Source organism: Pseudozyma hubeiensis (assembly GCF_000403515.1).
Source record: "Pseudozyma hubeiensis SY62 DNA, scaffold: PHS12, whole genome shotgun sequence".
Lineage (NCBI taxonomy): Eukaryota > Fungi > Basidiomycota > Ustilaginomycetes > Ustilaginales > Ustilaginaceae > Pseudozyma > Pseudozyma hubeiensis.
The window spans coordinates 161,200-180,273 of NW_012133794.1; the positions used below are offsets into that span (position 1 = coordinate 161,200).

Below are 19,074 nucleotides of genomic sequence, written 5' to 3' on the forward strand. Positions count from 1 at the left end.
CAGCGCACGTCAAAGGCTCAGTCGAGCTGGAATTCAGGGTCCTGCTTCAAGAAGCATGCATTCATCCTTCCTCCATCCTTCTTCCACCTTTGTGCATCGACCTCTCTTTCCTCTGCGCATACACCAAGTCGGTGCATGGTGCCACCATCGCGCACCTCCATCGCTGCGCATCACCGCGACATACTTCGACGCTGAACAAAAGTCCAACGTACGAACCGGAAGCATGTCCAAACTCAGAAACTCCCATCACGGTAGCTGAGCCCGCCCCGCCTTCAGATAGCAAAACCTCATCAGGTCTCAGCACAGCTTCGACGTGCACGAGGCCAATAGACGAGACTCCTTGCCTGCAACTCGGCGACCTCGGACATAATGAATCCTGAGCCTCCTTTGCCGCGGCCCACCATCGTGGCAGGCTCTCGCTCGTCGAGTCGAGCCTCCTCGAGAGGGAGAAGCATAGCTTCATCGGGGTTGACGAGCAGATCCGCATCCCCTGCACAACCTCCTGACGCTATTGCGCGCGATCCTAGTGCCGGGCCGTCGTCTCGTCCTTTGTTTCGAGCTGGTCGATCAGCATCTCGAGACGCCGTTGCGTCTTCCTCCAATACCGGCACAATGCACATGTCGGCAGCTCGCACTCACACGCGACATACGGCAGATGCAAGCGACTTGATCGTGATCAGTAGCGACAGCTCCGAGGACGGCGATGATGATGATGATGACGACGACGACGACGGATTCGTAGCACAGTGGCCCACAAATCCCGTGATCAGACCACCTCCTACTGACTTCTTCGAGGTGGCTGACGTTCGACGAGCACAACTGTCGCCTTCCATCCCGCGCGATGGACTCTTCTCCCCTCCGCCACTGCCTGGTAGGCCGGCTGAATCTGTCCTGCTTGCGGGTGGGTCAACAGTCCGAAGAGCTGGTGTCAGCGCCGACCCGCGTACAGGAGAGTTTCTGACACGGCCAATGTCAATTGTGAGACCCGCGGATTCAGTAGCATACTCGGATCCCGACGGCAGCTTTACCCTGGTCTCCGCTCAGACGGCACCGTCGCCACCGCCTCCTCCTAGAAGCGATCATCCCATCACGGACCAGCGATTACGCTCCTCCAATCTGGCCATGCCCACCAAATCGCCGCCTCGATCCAAGCCTCCGCCAATCGAACACCCACTGCTTTCGACCTACACGTGTCCCATCTGCTTTGATGCTCCCACAAATCTCTGCGTGACTCCCTGCGGTCACTTCTTCTGCGGCGAATGCCTTTTCCAAGCTCTCAAGACTCAAGCTGTCCAGCGTGGGGCGATGGAAGAGGAAGCATCTCTCTTTCACTTTGGCGGACTCTTTTCTTCCTTTGTTCCCGCAGCCGCATTCGGAGCGGCATCGGGCGGAGGCGGCCCCTTGAACCCTGCGGTACCAGGCCATGGTGGTGGCGCAGGTCCAGCAGGACCATCGCCCGGAGCAGGACACGGTCGAGGTGGAGGTGGGGCAGGGGGCTCTCGCGGTGGTGGTACCAGTGGCGGAAGGGGAAGGAGTAAGCCGGATCCTTTGGCTGGCCAATGCCCGGTGTGCCGAGCCAAAATCAAGGGAGCATTCAATGGCAGGGAGAAGAACGGCATCGTTGGGTTACGACTTACGATGGGCAAGCCAGTCAACGATCCACGACAGGACAACGGACAGATGAAGACGAATCGGGCGGCGGAAATTGCTGAAGCAAGCAGTGGTAGCGAATCAGACGACGAGGAAGAGACCCTGCTTCCTACGAGCAAGAAGCTCGAAGCAGTCACTGACGGTAGTTTCGACCAGATCGATGCAGCTGCAGACAGCCCCCGAGCCGCTCGTCGACGCCAAAGATCCGTCAACAACAACGCATCAGCCTCGATGACAGGTCAGACTCCCACCACTCCTGGGAATGGCTCACAAACAAGGAAAAGGCGTCGCAATGCTTCCGACGCTTCTGCGGCATAGACAGGGAAGCCACATGAAGGGAAATCGTAACAGTCGGACACCAGCGACGGTGCCTTTGCAGACAATGGGCGTACACACAAGAACGCTGCTTGACGATGCGCATCTTGAAGGGCGTCTCTCGCACGCAATCACATCCTCAAAGATCAATCGCTGGACTCGCAGCGCCAAAACGTGTACCGTATGCGGAAAGGCTAGGCCCGCTAGCGCTTGGAGGAGGCGGTAGACTGACACTGCAGCCGATCAAGCGTGAGGCGTGGCACGTCGAAAAGGGGTCCATTGCTGCTAGATGTGCGCCTTTGCTCGCGCTAACGTCTCACGGGCACGGCATGTGCCTGGCGCTACCGACTCATTAGACCTCCAATCGTGTCGGCACCAGAACGATGGCGATGTTTATGCCACATCCGCCGACAACGCATGACTTTGTCTATGAGGCGCTGTAGGCGTGCTTTCGCGCTGATCCTCGCCAAAGGCGTCATTCATTCGCCGTCCCCGTCTGCGCTATTTGGATCTTGGTCTTTGCCCGACGCCTCCATGCATGTGGCCCAGCCATCTCCTGCTTGAACAGGTCTGCCATGGCAAATCCGCGGCGGCGGCGGTGGGACGGGTGATCAACATGTCAACAGGACGACCCTCTCGGGCGGAGAAAAACGAAAAGCCGAAATCACGAAGGACGCAGGAGGAAGACGGCCCAGAAATTGTCTCACTTTCAAAGCACTTCGGTGAAAGGCATAGCAATGAATCGTCTTTGTGCCTGTGTCTCGGGCGTGCAACTCCGCTCACGGATTCCGGCAGGCAAATTGATTTCGAAGCTTCCTCACTCAGAGACAGCAAACAGACTTTCCAAAGACTTTTCGCAAGCATATTGCAATGAAGTTTGTGGCACGACGTGTGACATGTCTTGCCCCTGCCGGGTGACCGTAGGTGGCGTTGAATTGTGAGCACGTTGGCGTCTCGCAGCAGACTTGTCCTTGCATTGCCGGTGGTTGTGGAGTGTATCGACAGCCGGGCCTGCTCGTCGCCTTGGACTACCTCGACTGTGTCTGAGACTGTCTTGCTCCGTGCTATTGATGCCAGAGTCCAGCCACAAACAAACGACAATTTTCGAAGATCTCCGCGGTCACCTCTTGGCAGCGAATCCTGACGCCGACAGTGGTGTCAAAGGCAAACCCAGCTCGGCCTCCGAACGGTCAAGGTGACAATCCCTCTGGCAAGTCGTACGATTTTCGCTAAATATCGGACGGTCTTCCGAGTTTCGGGCAGCACAGTCGATCCGTGTCTAGACCCCTGCGTTCCGCGCTGCAGTGTCGAGGAGAGCGGAGTGGCTTGTCTGGCCCGACCAGCGCTACGTCCAGCAAGCAAGGTGTGCGACTCATTGCTGGTACCAGGACTGGGCGTGCTTGAAGCTCTTGCTTGGCGGGCTTGTCCTTGGATCCCTGAACTCAATCTGGAAGGATATCTGTACGGATCGGCGATCACAAGCAAGAGTATAGCGCCGTCAGTCATGTTGAGCGTAGACCGGCAAACATCATCGTGCTCATTGTCAGACAGGCAAAGCCACACACGAGGTTGCAAAGCCGAACTCCAAAACAATGTTTCAGAAGTGCAGCGAAGAGCGAGCGCCTTTTGCCATTGCTTCGCTCGTTGACTAGCGTGTCTCGTACACTGTTGTACGCGGATGTCGGCACTTCTCTTTTTCCGAACGTGCTCGCTTGACTTCGCGAGCTGACGTCGCTAGACGAGGATACTCTCTCTCGTGCTGTCCGTCAACCCGAATATTGACCATAACAGGCCCGCGCTATTGCAATTAACGGGATCAAATCGGTGCTACCTTTCTGTCTCGCGTGGAGACATTTACGATCCCGCCTCCCATCTTCCCGTATTGCGATTTCGGCTATCTCGATAAGCACGAGCTCAACTCGAGGCTCCTGACCTCGCCAAGCTGGTCCTCGGCCACCGATTAGAATCAGAGTACAGTAGCCAAAGGTCAGCCTTGATAGATCTACGGACTTAGTTTCTTGCGAAACTCCTTATCCAGAAGCAGTCCAAAACACCACAAATGATTGATACCGGTCGCTCGGAACTTTTGAATTTTTTGTTCTCGTCTTACAAAGGCTTCCATAGTCTCATCGAACAATGCTATGCTCGTCCCCACATCTCCTATTGTTGAACGAAAGCGACCATTGCGTCTTTTGTCATTGTGCTGGCGACCCCACGAGCTTCTGACTGATCGCTGGCAGAGGAGGACCGACGTTCTGCGTGCGCGCTTCTCCGATCGATGACCAACTGGGCTTTGAGCTGTCAAACAGAAATTCCCATACTATCGGCACAAGATCAGTGTAGCACGCGACTGCATGAATCGCCGGTAGTGAGACATTTTTCTCTTTCAAAATTTCAAATTCTTCAACGTCGCCGTCTGCAACTGCCTTTCTCTATGGGCCGCTCGCTGCCAATGGCTCTTGCCGTGTTCGCTTCGCTTCGCAAAGGTTCCCGGTGCGAACTCGCTTCCTCCTCACCCAAGATCTTATTATAAATTTCAAACTTTGTGCTGCGCCAGTACCAGTGGACACATCTCCTTTCCTCGTGCCAAGCATGTGAGAAAGGTGCGGAAAAGGGCTGGACCCTCTCGACCTTTCTGCTCCGGTCCGCCTTGTCGCTCTCTCTCTCTACCCTGTCGATAATGATCGCCGTTCTTTCCAGGACGAACAGCAGATCGCAGTCGAGAAGAGCTCTCACAATCTCTACATCGCCAAAAGGCCACCTTGCAGCCTGAGAAAGACTTGGAAGAGTCTAGAGTCTCGTCATCGGTCAACGGCTGCATGTTGAAATGAAGTTGGAAAATCATGTCGGCGCTTGTGCCTGCAGGTCCCTGCTGCTGACGCACAGCTAGGGTATTGCGAGCATACCCGTCGCGAGATCAGTGGTGTCGAGCTGCTCGCTAACTTTGCTTGCCTTTCCGAGCTTGAGACCCTTGCCCATGCTCGTTTCTTTCTCGAAATGAAAGATTCGGATGTAGATCTAGCGTATCTCTACCTCGGCTCATACCGAATCTCTGGTCGATGTGCTTGGCTTCGGCCGGTTGAGTATAGCGAAGAATCGACACACCCTGTCATGATCAAACGATGGACATCTCGAAAGCACTGAGGGGATTCGAGAGATGATGAACCATTGGTTCTGAGCAGGGCTCAGGCTCGAGCGCACGGCTTTGGGCTGTCATCACTGCCGTTGCGGTTCGCGATTCTCCCACCCGGAACGCCTCGTTCCAACTGAGACATTCGTGAGCTCAGCGGCCTTGGATGGTTTGACACGCGCTCCTTTCAACTCCGTCCCCAAGCTTCTCACCTCTAATGCACCCTCTGCATATCGATGAGCTTCCCTCGCTCCAAGCTCGAGCCATTTTCATTTCGGTGCCCGCCCACTTAACTTGATCCCTGCCTGGATAGATAGCCTTGACGACGCCCTCCAGGATATCTTTCTTGCCCGGACGAATGTCTCACACCTGCGTCGTTTTTTGGTCCCAGCACAACAGCAGCATTTCGAGCTGCAAACACCTCGCGCTCGGTCCGGCATGACCTAGACACACTTGTCTCGCTTAACGGAACTGGGAATATTTGTACACCTCGCCATGTCTCGGCGCTTGCAACTACAAACACATGTCGAGCTGTCTTTCTGTTTCCATTGCCCTCTTCTTCCTGGTGTGCATTGTAGACGGCGACGCACCACTCGCCGCAGCGTCGGTCAAGCAAGTTCGAGACGAGCTCCAGACGATGCGCTCCGAGCGCCTGCGGTGTCTGCTGTGCGCCGTTGAGGATCTGCTGAGTGAGAAACCCCCCTTCCCAGATGTCAGCACCATTACAGTAGCGTGCTTGTGATGATACCGAGCGCTTCCTTCCTGCGCCAAGACGGAGATTGCTCGCAAAGGCCAGGCAGGAGCGACTCTACACTGAAGCGATCCGCAGCTTATGAGCAGCTCATATCTCTGCTGCACCTGCCTCATCTTTCCTTCATATATCTCCCCCTCATCAGCTTCCATCGCCACTGCAGGCCCCCTTTCCTCACCTCACAATCCTCTCCGACCACGGCCTGTCCTCACGACTCTGCACTCTCGACGCTCCGATCAATCAGCGTCCCTCTTGCTCGTCGGCTTCTTACCTTGTCCCAACTCTATCGCTAGGTCCTGGCCAATCTAGCCTTGCCCTTTCTATCTCTTGCTTTCGCTTTCACCCTCCTGCGTCGCTCCCGTCGAGAGCCGTGAGGGCTGCACACAGCATCATGCAGGGCAGCTTCGCCTCGTCTTCTACCTCGCTACCTGCTGGTGGCGAGAAAAAGGCAAAGCGCAACCTCTTCAAGCGAGTCACGCTTCGGCCGAAGCCTTCCCTCAGCGTTTCGACTTCTGCCTTTGCTTCCCCTGCCGCAGAATACTCGCCGCGACGAGCATCAGAGATGACCGCCAGAGACGCTTCGCGCCAGACGATCGATATTGGCAGGAGCGTTCCCGCTACGCCGAAGAGCGCACGCTCAACGAGGTCGTTTGATGCCAAGTCGCTCGCGCTTGCAACGCGAGTCACAACGGAGTCTGCTTCGAGGAGTAAGCGCTTCTCGGTCAAAAGCGATGCTCCGCCTGTTCCGTACATTCCCAAGTCATATCTCATTTCGGACGAGATCTTTGTCATTGCCAACCTCCCACCGGTAGCCGAAGTCGTTGCTCCGACACCGCGCATCAGCGAAAGCTCCAGCGCACCGTCAAGTTACTCGATGATGTCGTCCACCTCGTCTCGGTCATCCAGCAGTTGGCTCGATGACTTGCAAAACGTCGGCTTCCCGTCACCACCCTCGGGCGACAACGCTACGTTCTCGCCCATGTACGTCCGTAGCGGACCCGAGGCCAAATATGAACCTACTCGCTCGAGTTTGGACGATATTGATGATCAGATCGTTCTCAATCTCTGCCTCAACCTTTGCGACGACACAACCCCGACGGGGCTGGCTCCCACCGACATGGAACGGGACACCACATCCACGCGGTCTCATCGAAGGACCTCCAGTCTTGCATCCGTCCCGTTAGAGAGCCTGTCTCGCTCTCTACACACCCGAACTGCTTCGGCGCCCCTCTCTCTCGGACCGCTACCACCTCAACCGACTCAGGCACCTGCCGAGGCCGTGCTCCGCAAGACGAACGCGATCAAGAAGCGATACAGCAGGCAGCTTCCTTCGCCCAAGCTTCCCTCGCAGACCAACTCGCCCGCTCTGGGCAGCGGCAAGGAAGACGATGCCAGTTGCTACTTTGGCGCTGCCCGTGCCGCACCCAGCACGCACCGGCTCGACAGCATCTCGAGCCTCAAGACCATCGAAGCCGACCTCTCGCACGACTCCAAGATGGTCAAGAGGAACCACCAGCGATCTTACTCGAAACACTCCATCACGAGCGAGCAGGATTTTTTGGGCGTGCCGCGTCATGTCGAGCTGACACCTGGACGTGGCGCGGCACGCAAGACAGCGGCGGATTTTGAGAGTGAGGTCGAGCAGCACAATCTGCGCTCGCGATGGTCCGAAGACTCGGAGGATGGCAGTGGTGGTGTGGAAGAGGTGAGACGCTTGTTCTCCTCGCTCCTCTCTCCCAAGCTTGGTAGCGCTCCCAAGATGACGTCTTCGCTCTCGAGCTATTACACGATCGCTGAGGGGGACAGCGCCGTCAGCGGCACCAAGACGCCGGACATGATCTCGGTTCGACACTCGAGCTCGTCCTCTTCGTCGAACAGCTCCATTTCGGACTTCTCGGATCTCACCGTCGCAGCCCCTTCCTCTTCGAAGGTCAAGGCTGTTGAGGACGAACAAGAGACTCTGTTCGATTTTTCCCGCGCCAGCCTGGACTACCGAGCCATATACGCCCTCGCTCAGCAGTACGCTGCCAGCAACAGCACTTCCCCCGCACCATCGCGCAACCCATCTCTGCGCCGAGCATCGACGCTCAAGGTGAAACAAAGTGGTAGTCACAAGTTGTCATCCCTGCTTCCGAATGCTTCGGCTTCTCGTTCGCTCAGAAGCCTCGCCGTCGACCCCCTCGATCGCACTTACCACCTTCGCAAGTGATACCTTTTATACCTGTCGTCCCGCGTTCTGCATTTGCATTTTTCATTTAATCATGTTTCTCTCTTCTGTGTGGGTGTGCATATGATCGGGCTCCTTTCGCCGGCGGATGTCGATTGAATTGAGACGAGCTTGCTACACGCGAAGGTCAGTCTAAGCCTGAACCACAGCTACGAGTCTCGGCCCTGCTCTCCACTCCTATTTCCTCGGCATGCCCTTTCTTCCACCCATTCAACCCAAACCCCAAGCTTTACCCCCCTGCGACCCATCACACACATCCTCGTCACACGCACGACACCACAACCGACAACCCCCTCATCGTCCATCACACACCCAACCCCTCGACTGTCTCGAAAATCAATTTCACAAATACAAGAATTTGCATCCTCCTGCACTACGACTGCTGGCCCTGTTGCGATGCGCTCTCGTCGTGAGCTTGCTGACCACTGGGCGGCCTCTGCTGCTGCTGTTGCTGTTGCTGGGCCGCGGCTACCGCCTGCGCCTGCTGAGCCGCCGCTTGCGCCGCCAACGCCTGTGCCTGACTCGGCACCTTCTCCTCCAACATCTCGTACATCAGATGGAAGTTCTTCGACACCTTCTCCCACACAGTCGGGTCGAAGAACACGTAGGTGCCCCTCTCGTACGTAGGAGTCTTCTGCGTAGGCTCCGTACCCTGCTCCTTGGTCAACCACACGTGCAGCTCCTTGTGATACCTCCAGTTGCGCGCGTACAGCTCCTGCGCCGCTACCTCCTGCAGCACGTCGCGCGGTGTCGAGTAGAAGATGAAGAAGAGCGTCTCGTCCGAAAACGACGCAATCTTGCTCTGAGCAGGCGGTGGCGGTTGAACGTTGTAGCACGAAGGCAGTGTGAACTCGGGCTCGATTCGTGAAGATGCGAGCATGTTGTTTTCCGACCACGGCGTGATGAAAGACGGATGCAATGGATCCGACTGATTGAGGTTCAAGCCAAACGTTTGCAAGTCCACGCCCATCGAGAGCATCGAGAGATCCGGATCCGACGACTTGATCAAGCTCAGCAATCCGAGCAATCCGAAACGATCCGCTGGCGAAGTGAGGATCTGCTGCGCAGGTGTTTGGGCCATAGCACCGGTCTGACCCAGCGAGACCGAATCGGCTCGAGTCGAAGCATTGTCGGTCAATGGTGAAGATGCACCCAGGTTTCCAGCCGCATTACGGACGCTGGAGAGCGGCGATCGTGCTGAAGATGGCGAAGAAGAGCGGTTGAGGCCATTGAGCTGATTCGGTGCTGATCCTCCATTATTGCCGCCAAAGAGCGAGCCTGGTGGTGCCCATGTCTGCTGCTGCACACCCAACCCAGGTCCAGGAGGCCCCGCTCCGAGCTTGGTCGCATAGTTGCGGTCGGGCTCGCCGAACCCGCCCCTCGCTGCTGACAAGGAAGCATCGGTTCGTGCTCCACCCACTACAGACCCCAACAAACTTTGTCGATGCTGTTCGCGTTGCTGATGTTGGTGTTGAAGAGCTGCTGCTGCCGAGACCTGTTCTGCCACACCATGTGGGAATCCATCTTCACCGGTGCGACCTTCTGCCGAGCCGGTCTGATTGAGGGCTGGAAAGTCGTCCTGGCTAGCGAAACTGCGCAGCGGTGCGCCACTACGAAGTGCCGACGCTACACCACCTGTTCCTGCTTGTGTCGCATAGCTGAGACCGCCGAGACCAGGCGCGCCACCCTGCTGGCCTTGAGCACCACCCAACGCCGGGAAATCGCTCAGATTGAGCTCACCACCTTGCCCTTGCCCTTGCCCTTGCGATTGTGCTCCCGTCTGACCCGAGAGACCGGCCAGTTGTGAGGCCAGACTCGCCGCGCCCGTGGTGTTGTTTGACCCTGATCCGCCGAATGGAAAACCGCCTGCACCACCCTGTTGTGACTGTGGCATACCTGGGAATGAACCCATCATACGCGGCCCACCTTGGAGGTATGGATACATGGCTGCGTTTGCGGCAATACCCGGACCGGGTGCGGAAGACGGTGGTGCTGAGTCGTTTGTATGCTGAGGAAGCCTGTTCGCGAAAGCTGGAAGCTGATGGTTTTGCCGTTGATTCGCGGAGGCCGGTCTTTGCATGACCAAGCCAGAACGATGAAAGCGGCTGGAGGACCCGTCTGCGATCGACCGTTTGGAGTAGCGATGGCTTGTTGTGGTTGAGAGGTTGGATGGCGTGAAACCGAAGCGGAAGATGGCGACGAGAAGACCCTTCGAAATGCGATGTGCGTAGCAGCACTCCAATTGCGGTTGAGGAGCAGCAAAGCAAGGCAAGGCAAAATGCCCGCGTTCGTTGACTTCTGCCGCTGGTTGGCTGAAGAAGTGCGCTTGCAGCGCAGCCTTTTCTCTCTAGCCTAGCTCGCCTGATCATCCGCACTGTAAATGGCCGACTGAGTTGATTTGTAGCGGCGAAATAGAGCGGTTGTAGTCCTCATCGGAATTTTGTAGGTGACTTCTTGCAAAGACCTCTGATCACAGTAATCCCAACTTAAACTTGTGATCAACATAACTTCAAATTTGTGAATACAAATGAATTTTGTCCAGTAAGATGAACGAGGGTCTAACAACGAATCTCCAAAAATCAATCTGCTCTCTTGTCTACGTGTCTTGTGGCTGCAGTCGAATCCAACACACGCATTGCAATGCTGTACTGGGCTGGAAACGTGGGTTCAGCTGCTCACGGAGCAGGAAGAATATGGCCCCTGCTGCAAGCCGACAATGCTACTGCTCTCAATCGGCTCGAAATCAACACGCGCAGTCTGACATGGACCTCGATTCTTCTTCTCATCATCATCATCATCATCATCATCATCGCATCTCGTTGGCGCTTCCGTCTCGAGAACTGCTCTCGTCGGCGCATACATCCACGCCCGATTCTGGCCATTCGTGTTCAACTTCTCCTCCCATCATCACGCAGTCGCCCATCATGGCTGACGGACCCTCCAAGGATGAGCTCGTCGAGATCTTCAAGTCGCTCAAGTCAACGCAGAAGGGCAACAAGGTAATTATTCACACCACATCCCCAGCTTCCCTTGTCGACCCCAGCGCTGATCCATCCCCACTCCTGCTTTCCATCTAAACAGGTATGCTTCGACTGCGGAGCCAAGAACCCGACCTGGGCATCAGCAACCTACGCCATCTACATCTGCCTCGACTGCTCTTCCGTCCACCGCAACATGGGCGTACACATCACCTTTGTCCGATCCACCAACCTCGACTCGTGGCACTGGTCTCAGCTTCGTCTCATGAAAGTGGGAGGAAACGCTGCTGCTGCCGAGTTCTTCAACAAGAAAGGCGGAGCACATCTCCTTGCGCCATCTACCGAGGGAAAGGTCAAGTACACTTCGTCCGTGGCGCTGGCATACAAGGATGAGCTGCAGAAGAGAGCGCTTCAGGATGCGGCAGGTCAGAGCCTCAACAGTCCCGTCTACTTCCCTGGTCTTGCCGTCGCCTCGACCGATACAGCGGCACCAGCATCGAGTGCAAAGACGGGTGGAGCAGAGGAAGACTTTTTTGACGAGTGGGACAAACCAGCATCAGCTGCCAAATCGACCGCAACAGCACCAGCCAAGCAGACACCAGCAGTACCCAAGCCAACCCCTGCACCACCAGCCGCACCCAAGACCGTCACATCAGCCTCGCTGCGCGCTGGCAGCTCCGCCGCTAGAAAGACGCTCGGCGCTGTCAGCCGCACATCGTCCGCCAGTTCGACGCCCGGTACAACCACTCCTACGGGAACCGGTCCCACCAATCCTGGCACTGCTCCTACTGCAGCCGCTGCACGTCCCGCACGAGCAGGAAAGCTCGGTCTCGGCGTGAAGAAGGCCGCTGCGCCCATCGACTTTGCTGCAGCCGAAAGAAAGGCGAAGGAGGAAGAGGCTACACGTGCTGCCGAGGCCAAAGCGGCACAGGATGCGGAGGCAAAAGCACGCGAAGCCCAACAGGCAAGCGCAGAGCAGGCGGAAGCAGAACGGATCGCACGCGAGGCTGTCAAAGCTGCTATGGGAAAGACTTCAGCCGGCGCCCCCGCATCGCCTTCCTCCAAGAGCGTAGGTGGAGCTCGAGGTGCCTCCGCTTCCACTCCCGATGCGTATGCTGCTGCAAAGACGAACGGAGACATGGATCGCCTCGGCATGGGCTTCGGACGTCTCGGCATGAAAGCCAATGCTCACCAAGCCAAGCTCGCCGCCGAACGCGCCTCTGCGGCAGCCAACAACGCCGCCTCAACAGGAACCGACTCGGACGCTGACAACGAACCGAGCTACGCACGCAACAAGTTCTCCGCCCAAAAGAGCATCTCCTCCGACCAGTACTTCCAACGTGGCTCCTACGACCCCCAAGCCACCAGCGAAGCTCAACAACGTCTACAAACCTTCCAAGGTCAAACCTCGATCTCTTCCAACCAGTACTTTGGTCGTGACGACGAGGAGGAGGCCGACCAACAGGCCGTACAGGGATCCGGAGACTTCGCAGACCTCGAGGCTACCGCGAGAGACTACTACCAGAGATTCATGGCCAACCCCGATGTTCAGAGCAGCATCGATAGCTTCCGAAGCGGCGCGCTCAAGCTCTCCCAGTATCTGGAGGATATGAGTCGTAATGGCGCTTAGGAAGAGGTGGTTGAGATGGTTTCGGTTCGACTTTCTGTCTTCTTTTTAGGTCAGATGCATCGTCATTTCCCTTCAAGTCTCACATGATGTGCACCTGCTGATGTGAGGTCGGTGATGCTGAATGAGTTTCATGAGTGTGCAGTGAATACATGCTTTTGAGAAGAGATGAAGCGATGCTCACTTGAGCAACTCGTTGAGTACCGTGTCGTCGGTGATGTTGCGAACGCTGTGGGATCAGGATGAGCGAGTCAGTGTGTGGTCAGAGCAGCACAGAAGAAGCCGCCGGCGTAGGACTCACTTTGCACCTCGGTAGTTGAGCTTTTTCAACACTTCGATCACCTTGTCGCTTTCGAAGCCCTGTCATGTCACGACGCAGCAGCAAATTCGGTAACACTGGTGTCAGTACGTCATCATCTCTGAGCTATACCTGCTTCGCCTCGATGACACTCACCATGTTGACAAACTGATCGACGTGCTCCTTTTTCAGCCCTGCAAGCAGGATCGGGTCGACCTTTCCATCTTTTTTTCCTGCCGCGTTCTGAGCGTTTGCAGGTGGTTGTGCCGACTCAGACCCGTTGGCGTAGATCTCTGTCCAATACCTTGCCGTCTTTTCAAAGTCATCCCTGTCTCGAAGGTAGTGTTTGGCAACTTCGGCGTCTTGTGGGTCGTTCGGCTCGGGCGAGCAGAGCAGGGACCGGAGAGACATGAGGGTGGATTTGAGTGTGAGTACGGGCGACCACTGATCCTTGAGAATATCGAGGCAGATGGCGCCCGATTGCGAAGAGATGTTGGGATGGTAGACACGGGTGATAAACTTCATCTTGATGGGCTGGAATGGATAGCCTTCGGGCACAACGATATCCTGCGAAAGAGAAACGAGATCAAGGAGCGTCAGCACGAGGCTACGAACGAGCACAACGGGGATGTTGCAGAATACATACGACATCGAAAGTACCCTTCTCGTACGGAGAGTTTTCTGGCCCTGCAAACGTGCCGACGAGGTGGAAAGGTGATTCTGCGGTAAGATGGGAGGAAAGAGTGTCAGCTGCAGTCATGTCAGTCCGTACATCGAGCGGCTACTCACCGTCTATCAACGAGACTTGAATGCCCGAGACCTTGTCAGTTTTGCAATCGTTGATTTCCTTATTGATTCTCCTAAGTCTCGCGTCTCCCATGATTGCTGATGCTGATTTGATGCAGGAGGCAAATGGTTTTTAAATTTGCGTTGAGAGGATACTAAAGATGCTATTATGGATGACGTTGAAGGCGATTGGCCGCGTTGGATGTGGCGAAAGGGTGATTAGGTTGATGATGGAAGAAGGTGAGCCACCTTTTTGAGTCCGAAAGCCGATGATGATGTGGTGTTGGTTGCAAGCAGTCACGGTGGGAAGCAGCTCAGCCCTGAAATCACATCCGACCCAACGGCTCGCCCACGCTGAGCCGATTTTAGCGATGCAAGCTCCACATCTCCCTCAGCTCAGCCAAAGATGTAAAGCCGAAGCGCAGCCGGCGAAATTAAGCTTGTCAGTCACGGTGATTTTCTGGAAGAAAGCGAAACACGGAGAAAACTAAAATAGGGTCACAAAATGCAGGCATCGAAAAAGGGTTCACACCACTCAGCATCAACCCTGATCCGCACCCGAGCCTCCCTGCTACCATCACACTACGACTTACACTACGCAACAAAGAGTAGAGCAGCGTCATTGGAAGCGGGGGCTACCTGTCAGTCAAGATGCCATTTGCGCAGCTGGTCATCGGGCCACCGGGCTCTGGCAAGACCACCTACTGTTACGGCCAGTACCAGTTCCTCTCTCTCCTCTCGAGGCCCTGCAGCGTCGTCAACCTCGATCCCGCCAACGACCGTCTCCCATATCCGTGTGCTGTCGACATCAATCAGCTCATATCTGTCCGTGATGTCATGGCCGAACTCTCGCTCGGTCCGAACGCAGCCAACCTGTACTGCATCGAGTATCTCGAAAAGAACATCGACTGGCTCATCCAGGAGCTAAAGAGGGTTATGGAGGAGCAACGTCAGGGTAAGACGGGCCAGATGGCCGGTCAAGGAGACAGCGAAGTACCGATGGGTCCAGTCAGTGCTGGGTTCGAGTACTTGATCTTTGACCTTCCAGGTCAGGTCGAGCTGAGCACCAACCATCCGGCACTCAAGCGCATCCTTGAGGCTCTCGACAAGCAGCTCGGGCTTCGCTTCGTCGCAGTGCATCTTACCGACGCAACGCACATTACAGATGCATCTCGCTACGTCTCGCTGCTCCTGCTTTCCCTGCGAGCTATGCTCACCCTCGAGCTCCCCCACGTCAACGTGCTTTCCAAGGTGGATCTGCTCGGTCAATCCTACATTTCACGGTCGAAGCGTTCTCTCGACACAAACGATCTTGACGGCGATGACGACAGCAATCACGGCTCTGACCACGATATGGCAGATGCAGAAAACGGCTCGGGCAGCGGCGCAGCAGATGCCATGGGTCTGCAGTCTGATTTAGCTTTCAACCTCGACTTTTACACTCAAGTTCAGGATTTGTCGTATCTGCGCGATCTTCTCTCACAGCCATCTGGACCGGGCTCATCACGGCGCAACGAAAAGTATGGAAAGCTCAACGAAGCCATCTGTGAGATTGTCGAGGACTTTGGTCTGGTCTCGTTTGAGACGCTTGCCGTGGAGGACCGAAGATCCATGTTTCGTCTGCTCCAAGTCCTCGACAAGGCCGTTGGCTATATCTACGTCTCGTCCTCCCACAGCGCGCTCAACTTGAATCAAGAAGACGGAGAAGGTGCCTACGAGCCAGGACGGGCCTCGGCCACAGCATCCGCGGCCCTTCGGTCGCAGACGGGCGCGGATCCACACGCGCTCTTCAGCGTCGCTGACCGTGGCGATCCGCTCGGTTGGGGAGACGCACTCGAAGTGCAGGAGAGGTACGTCGATTACCGTCACCTTTATGAGGAGGCAGAGATGGAGGAGCGCAAGCAAAGGCATGAGAAGGAATGGGAGGACAAGGTTTGGTCAGAGGTTCGTAAGGTGGCCAAGGAGGAGCAGGCGAAGAAGGCTCAGCAGGCGTCGTCATAACAAGCAGCAATCATCATCTTTGTAACAACAGCATCACATCGACGTCATCATTGAACTGTAGAACAAGCCTCGTGGGTGAGCGAGAATGGGGGTATATGGTACAGGATCCGAACAAGTAGAGTAGATGGAGCATTGCTGTAAGAAAGGGATCAGAGGCCGTGTGAGGTGAAGACGTTCTCCTTGTGATCTGTTGCGCCTTGCTTTGTGATGAGGATATCGTGAATCTCTTGGGGAGGATCCAACTCCAGATCCTTTGCTCTCTGCCATCGTTCTAGCCTGGACATGCCCATGCAGGGTCCAAAGTTGGGATCCAGATCGAACACCCTCAAGATCTGCTGGATGCGGTTCTCGTGATCAATGTGGATCGCTTTGGATGGCGGTACGTTCATGATCTTTTTCGTTTTGCGCCAAACACCATCCCATCGCGGATCGTCCACATCGAGGTCTGGTCGTTTTGCGTCCTCCGCATCTTGCTGAGGCGTTGCTTTGGTGGTGCTTGAAGGTGAAGTTTTGCGTGGAAGTGATGCTGTAAGCGGCTTGGAAGGTGTAGAGCTCTTGAGATTTGTTTTGCTTTTCAGTTGGTCCTTGGCAGAAGCGGCGAAGGAGGATTTAGGTTTCGATTGCGCCTTGAATGAGAGCGATTTCTGGGTTGATCCTTTCGGCGGCATCTTTAGATTGGAACTGGTGGAGGGAAGCTCCAGGTGGGTAAAGACGAGTCTGCGGGTAGGTGATGCGGTGATCTGAGCCTGTGTCAAAGTCGAGCGGATGGTGGTGAGCGAGATTGCGTCCAGGAATTGACGCTGAGTGAGATGGCGGCATTGCGGGGTGGAGGATGAACCAACATTAAGTCATAAATTCGTTAATTTTGGGAGACAACTTGTTACACCGTAGAAATGGAACAACTGGTACGACTCCTGCTCGGATTCCGAGCTGCCAACGTGGCTGTTGACCCTGACCCGGATTCTCGGTCAAGGCGGTCGGTCTTGGCCGAGCTGCTCCTTTTCCGCCTTGGAATTTTGGTGGCTTGCATCGAAACCCACGCTGATCTGCAAAAGGCTGCTACCGACCTCGACCGGTGCTGTACGCTCTTCCGTGCACGATCCTCGTCTTCCTTTCACATGTGCGGACTCGACACGGCTGCCGCTGCTGCATGCCAAGTCGGTTTTGCTTCACCTCGAGGCGGGCCTTCTGCATCTCATGCACGACATCGTTCCATGTTTCGGTGCGATGCGGGTCTCCGTTGTACAACTCAGCGCGAAAATGTGCTTGTGTTCCACTGTTGGCTTCCTGTGACCAGCACCGTGGTTGCTGTACGCTGAATTACGGCCTTAGGCGCCGGTCGGCGATGGTGCTCAATTTCCGCGTTGTCCGAGCCTAGCCCATTTACCGTAAAAACAGATGGTCGGCAAACGAGCCGAGTGATCTAGCATGGCGAGCTCCACCGCCGTCCGTTCGTGCAGAGGATTTGTAGCTGTTTATCCCGTCTTCCGAAAAATCGCTGTGCTCGTGTCGCCTTATCCGAGACACAATGACCTGGATCACACAGGGGTATCTCCGCCTCAAACGCCGCTAGGTTACTAAGTCCCGTTTTCGCCGCGTTTGATCCACGTCGCTCGAAGAACGGAGATGAGGCGGTGTTTATGAACAAAGGGCAGCCTTGGACAGCCTCGACCACATCCTAGCCTCTGACGCATGGATCGCATGACGGCCAGGGCGAGAGATACATTGAGCATCTTGGGCGCATCCGACTCCTATTGGATGATGATATCAAGATATTCCCCGCCAATCGCCAGCACGTCGGCGCATCGAGAGATCTTTTTTGATCTGACGATCCAATCGTCTCTCTTTTCTTCCTCAAAAGCGAACGGCATCGGCAAATGCAGCCGACCCCAGCCGACCACAATCTCATGCCGAACTCGACGTTCAACGCAGTCTGCATGCTGGCGGGTCGGTGCTGCGCGGTCCTGGACCGTCTGAATTTCTACGTAGTCTAGACGGCCTTTGCAGTCTTCTTTTTTTTTTCTTCCCTGCCATCTCATTAATCGCGTTGTACGATTCTTGCGACCCTCATCTGTCCATGCATGAGCGGGAATGTCCACCGGCAACAATATTCACTTTCAGGATGCACGATTCGATGAGCCGCAAACCGCCGAGACCACCGGGTTACTGTATCTGCGTGATTCGGCGAATTCAGCTCTATTGCAAGACTGTGGTCTCCGCCAGGGGAAGGCATCTTGAGAGTCAGATACCGTATCGGCTATGCGCACATGTTCGACTGAATGCAAACTGAGATTGAAAGTGTCGAACATTCGAGACCTGATTGACCAGTTTTGATACTCTTCCAACACCCTGCTGGCACGCAGAAGCTGGCGCGATTCTATGCACGAGATTGCACTCCGGTCGGGCAACCCTTCTTAGCCTACAAGGCAAGCCTTCTTAGCCTACCCCTACTGCATGTGCAAGAAAGGATCGTCTGGCTCAATGGCTGGTCAGTGCTGGCCTCGGCTGCGGGAGGGATGAACTGACAATCGTTTCGGCAACCGGGTTCGGGATCCACCAGGGACACGAACGGTGCTAACCGTCGCGTTGCACAGGCAAGGAGAGCAACGAGCGAAGCGCATTTGATCATTTCGCAGCAACCAAAGATTAGGCTCCGAACTCACGGCAGCCGAATTGCTGGGAACCAGACGCAGCTGACGCATTTTCGTGCAGCAGCAAAGAAAGCTCGCCAAAATCAAAATTCCTAGCAATTTGGTCGAGCACCAGCGCCTGTCGGCCTCTCCCGGGCGGTCGGCTTCTTTACCGCTCTTGACATTCTCACAGCTCCACCGCCCAATTTGCAAGTGACTGCGACGGATGATTTTGGCCGGTAAACCTTGCAAAATCGGCTCAACTATGGGCAGCAAGCTGCAACACACAATCAAGGCAGCCGAGCAAAGCTCTTCTGCAGAAGCCGCAGAAGCCAAAAGCAGTGGGCCGCAGGTACGCAAACATGAGCGCGGGATGCATTCGCTCCTACAATCCTTTCGTACCTTCGTTCCTTCCCTCCTTACTTCGTCCTTCCCTCCTTCCTTCCTTCTTCACCACGGTCAGTCGACTCATCGCGAGCGAGGTCGTGGACCGTTTCCGTTGCACCATCCATCACCTTGCAGGCTGGCTGTTTTCTTTCCCTCCTCTTTCTCTCTCTCTACGCCGCTCAGCTTTTCTTGACAGCTTCACACGTCACCGCATCTGCACCGCTGCAGCCTCTCCATCCGTCACCGAGGACTGCAACGATCTCGGCTGCATACTCTTTTCTCTTGCAACGACCT

The 19,074-nt window shown here is 55.7% G+C and overlaps 8 protein-coding genes across 8 annotated transcripts; 4 read left to right on the forward strand and 4 right to left on the reverse strand.

The window, feature by feature from the left end:
* Positions 1 to 612: 612 nt before the first annotated feature.
* Positions 613 to 5,837, forward strand: PHSY_000920 (hypothetical protein; the record flags this gene model as incomplete). The annotated part of the gene is made up of 2 exons (XM_012331552.1): positions 613 to 1,888; positions 5,674 to 5,837. The coding sequence occupies 2 exons, from the start codon at positions 613 to 615 to the stop codon at positions 5,835 to 5,837; spliced, it is 1,440 nt and encodes a 479-aa protein (XP_012186942.1).
* Positions 5,838 to 6,237: 400 nt separating this feature from the next.
* Positions 6,238 to 8,055, forward strand: PHSY_000921 (hypothetical protein; the record flags this gene model as incomplete). Its single annotated transcript, XM_012331553.1, has 1 exon — positions 6,238 to 8,055. The coding sequence occupies one exon, from the start codon at positions 6,238 to 6,240 to the stop codon at positions 8,053 to 8,055; it is 1,818 nt and encodes a 605-aa protein (XP_012186943.1).
* A 391-nt stretch (positions 8,056 to 8,446) lies between these two features.
* PHSY_000922 (hypothetical protein) lies at positions 8,447 to 10,442 on the reverse strand (the record flags this gene model as incomplete). The annotated part of the gene is made up of 2 exons (XM_012331554.1): positions 8,447 to 9,683; positions 9,970 to 10,442. 2 exons carry the CDS (start codon positions 10,440 to 10,442, stop codon positions 8,447 to 8,449), a joined length of 1,710 nt encoding a protein of 569 aa, XP_012186944.1.
* A 324-nt stretch (positions 10,443 to 10,766) lies between these two features.
* PHSY_000923 (hypothetical protein) lies at positions 10,767 to 12,681 on the forward strand (the record flags this gene model as incomplete). The annotated part of the gene is made up of 2 exons (XM_012331555.1): positions 10,767 to 11,072; positions 11,155 to 12,681. The coding sequence occupies 2 exons, from the start codon at positions 10,767 to 10,769 to the stop codon at positions 12,679 to 12,681; spliced, it is 1,833 nt and encodes a 610-aa protein (XP_012186945.1).
* Positions 12,682 to 12,858: 177 nt separating this feature from the next.
* PHSY_000924 (hypothetical protein) lies at positions 12,859 to 13,856 on the reverse strand (the record flags this gene model as incomplete). Its single annotated transcript, XM_012331556.1, has 5 exons — positions 12,859 to 12,907; positions 12,980 to 13,038; positions 13,109 to 13,543; positions 13,623 to 13,696; positions 13,766 to 13,856. 5 exons carry the CDS (start codon positions 13,854 to 13,856, stop codon positions 12,859 to 12,861), a joined length of 708 nt encoding a protein of 235 aa, XP_012186946.1.
* A 557-nt stretch (positions 13,857 to 14,413) lies between these two features.
* Positions 14,414 to 15,763, forward strand: PHSY_000925 (hypothetical protein; the record flags this gene model as incomplete). Its single annotated transcript, XM_012331557.1, has 1 exon — positions 14,414 to 15,763. One exon carries the CDS (start codon positions 14,414 to 14,416, stop codon positions 15,761 to 15,763), a length of 1,350 nt encoding a protein of 449 aa, XP_012186947.1.
* Positions 15,764 to 15,912: 149 nt separating this feature from the next.
* PHSY_000926 (DNA polymerase delta subunit 4) lies at positions 15,913 to 16,431 on the reverse strand (the record flags this gene model as incomplete). Its single annotated transcript, XM_012331558.1, has 1 exon — positions 15,913 to 16,431. One exon carries the CDS (start codon positions 16,429 to 16,431, stop codon positions 15,913 to 15,915), a length of 519 nt encoding a protein of 172 aa, XP_012186948.1.
* Positions 16,432 to 16,822: 391 nt separating this feature from the next.
* On the reverse strand, positions 16,823 to 18,865 carry PHSY_000927 (hypothetical protein; the record flags this gene model as incomplete). Its single annotated transcript, XM_012331559.1, has 3 exons — positions 16,823 to 17,050; positions 18,427 to 18,707; positions 18,796 to 18,865. The coding sequence occupies 3 exons, from the start codon at positions 18,863 to 18,865 to the stop codon at positions 16,823 to 16,825; spliced, it is 579 nt and encodes a 192-aa protein (XP_012186949.1).
* Positions 18,866 to 19,074: the final 209 nt, after the last annotated feature.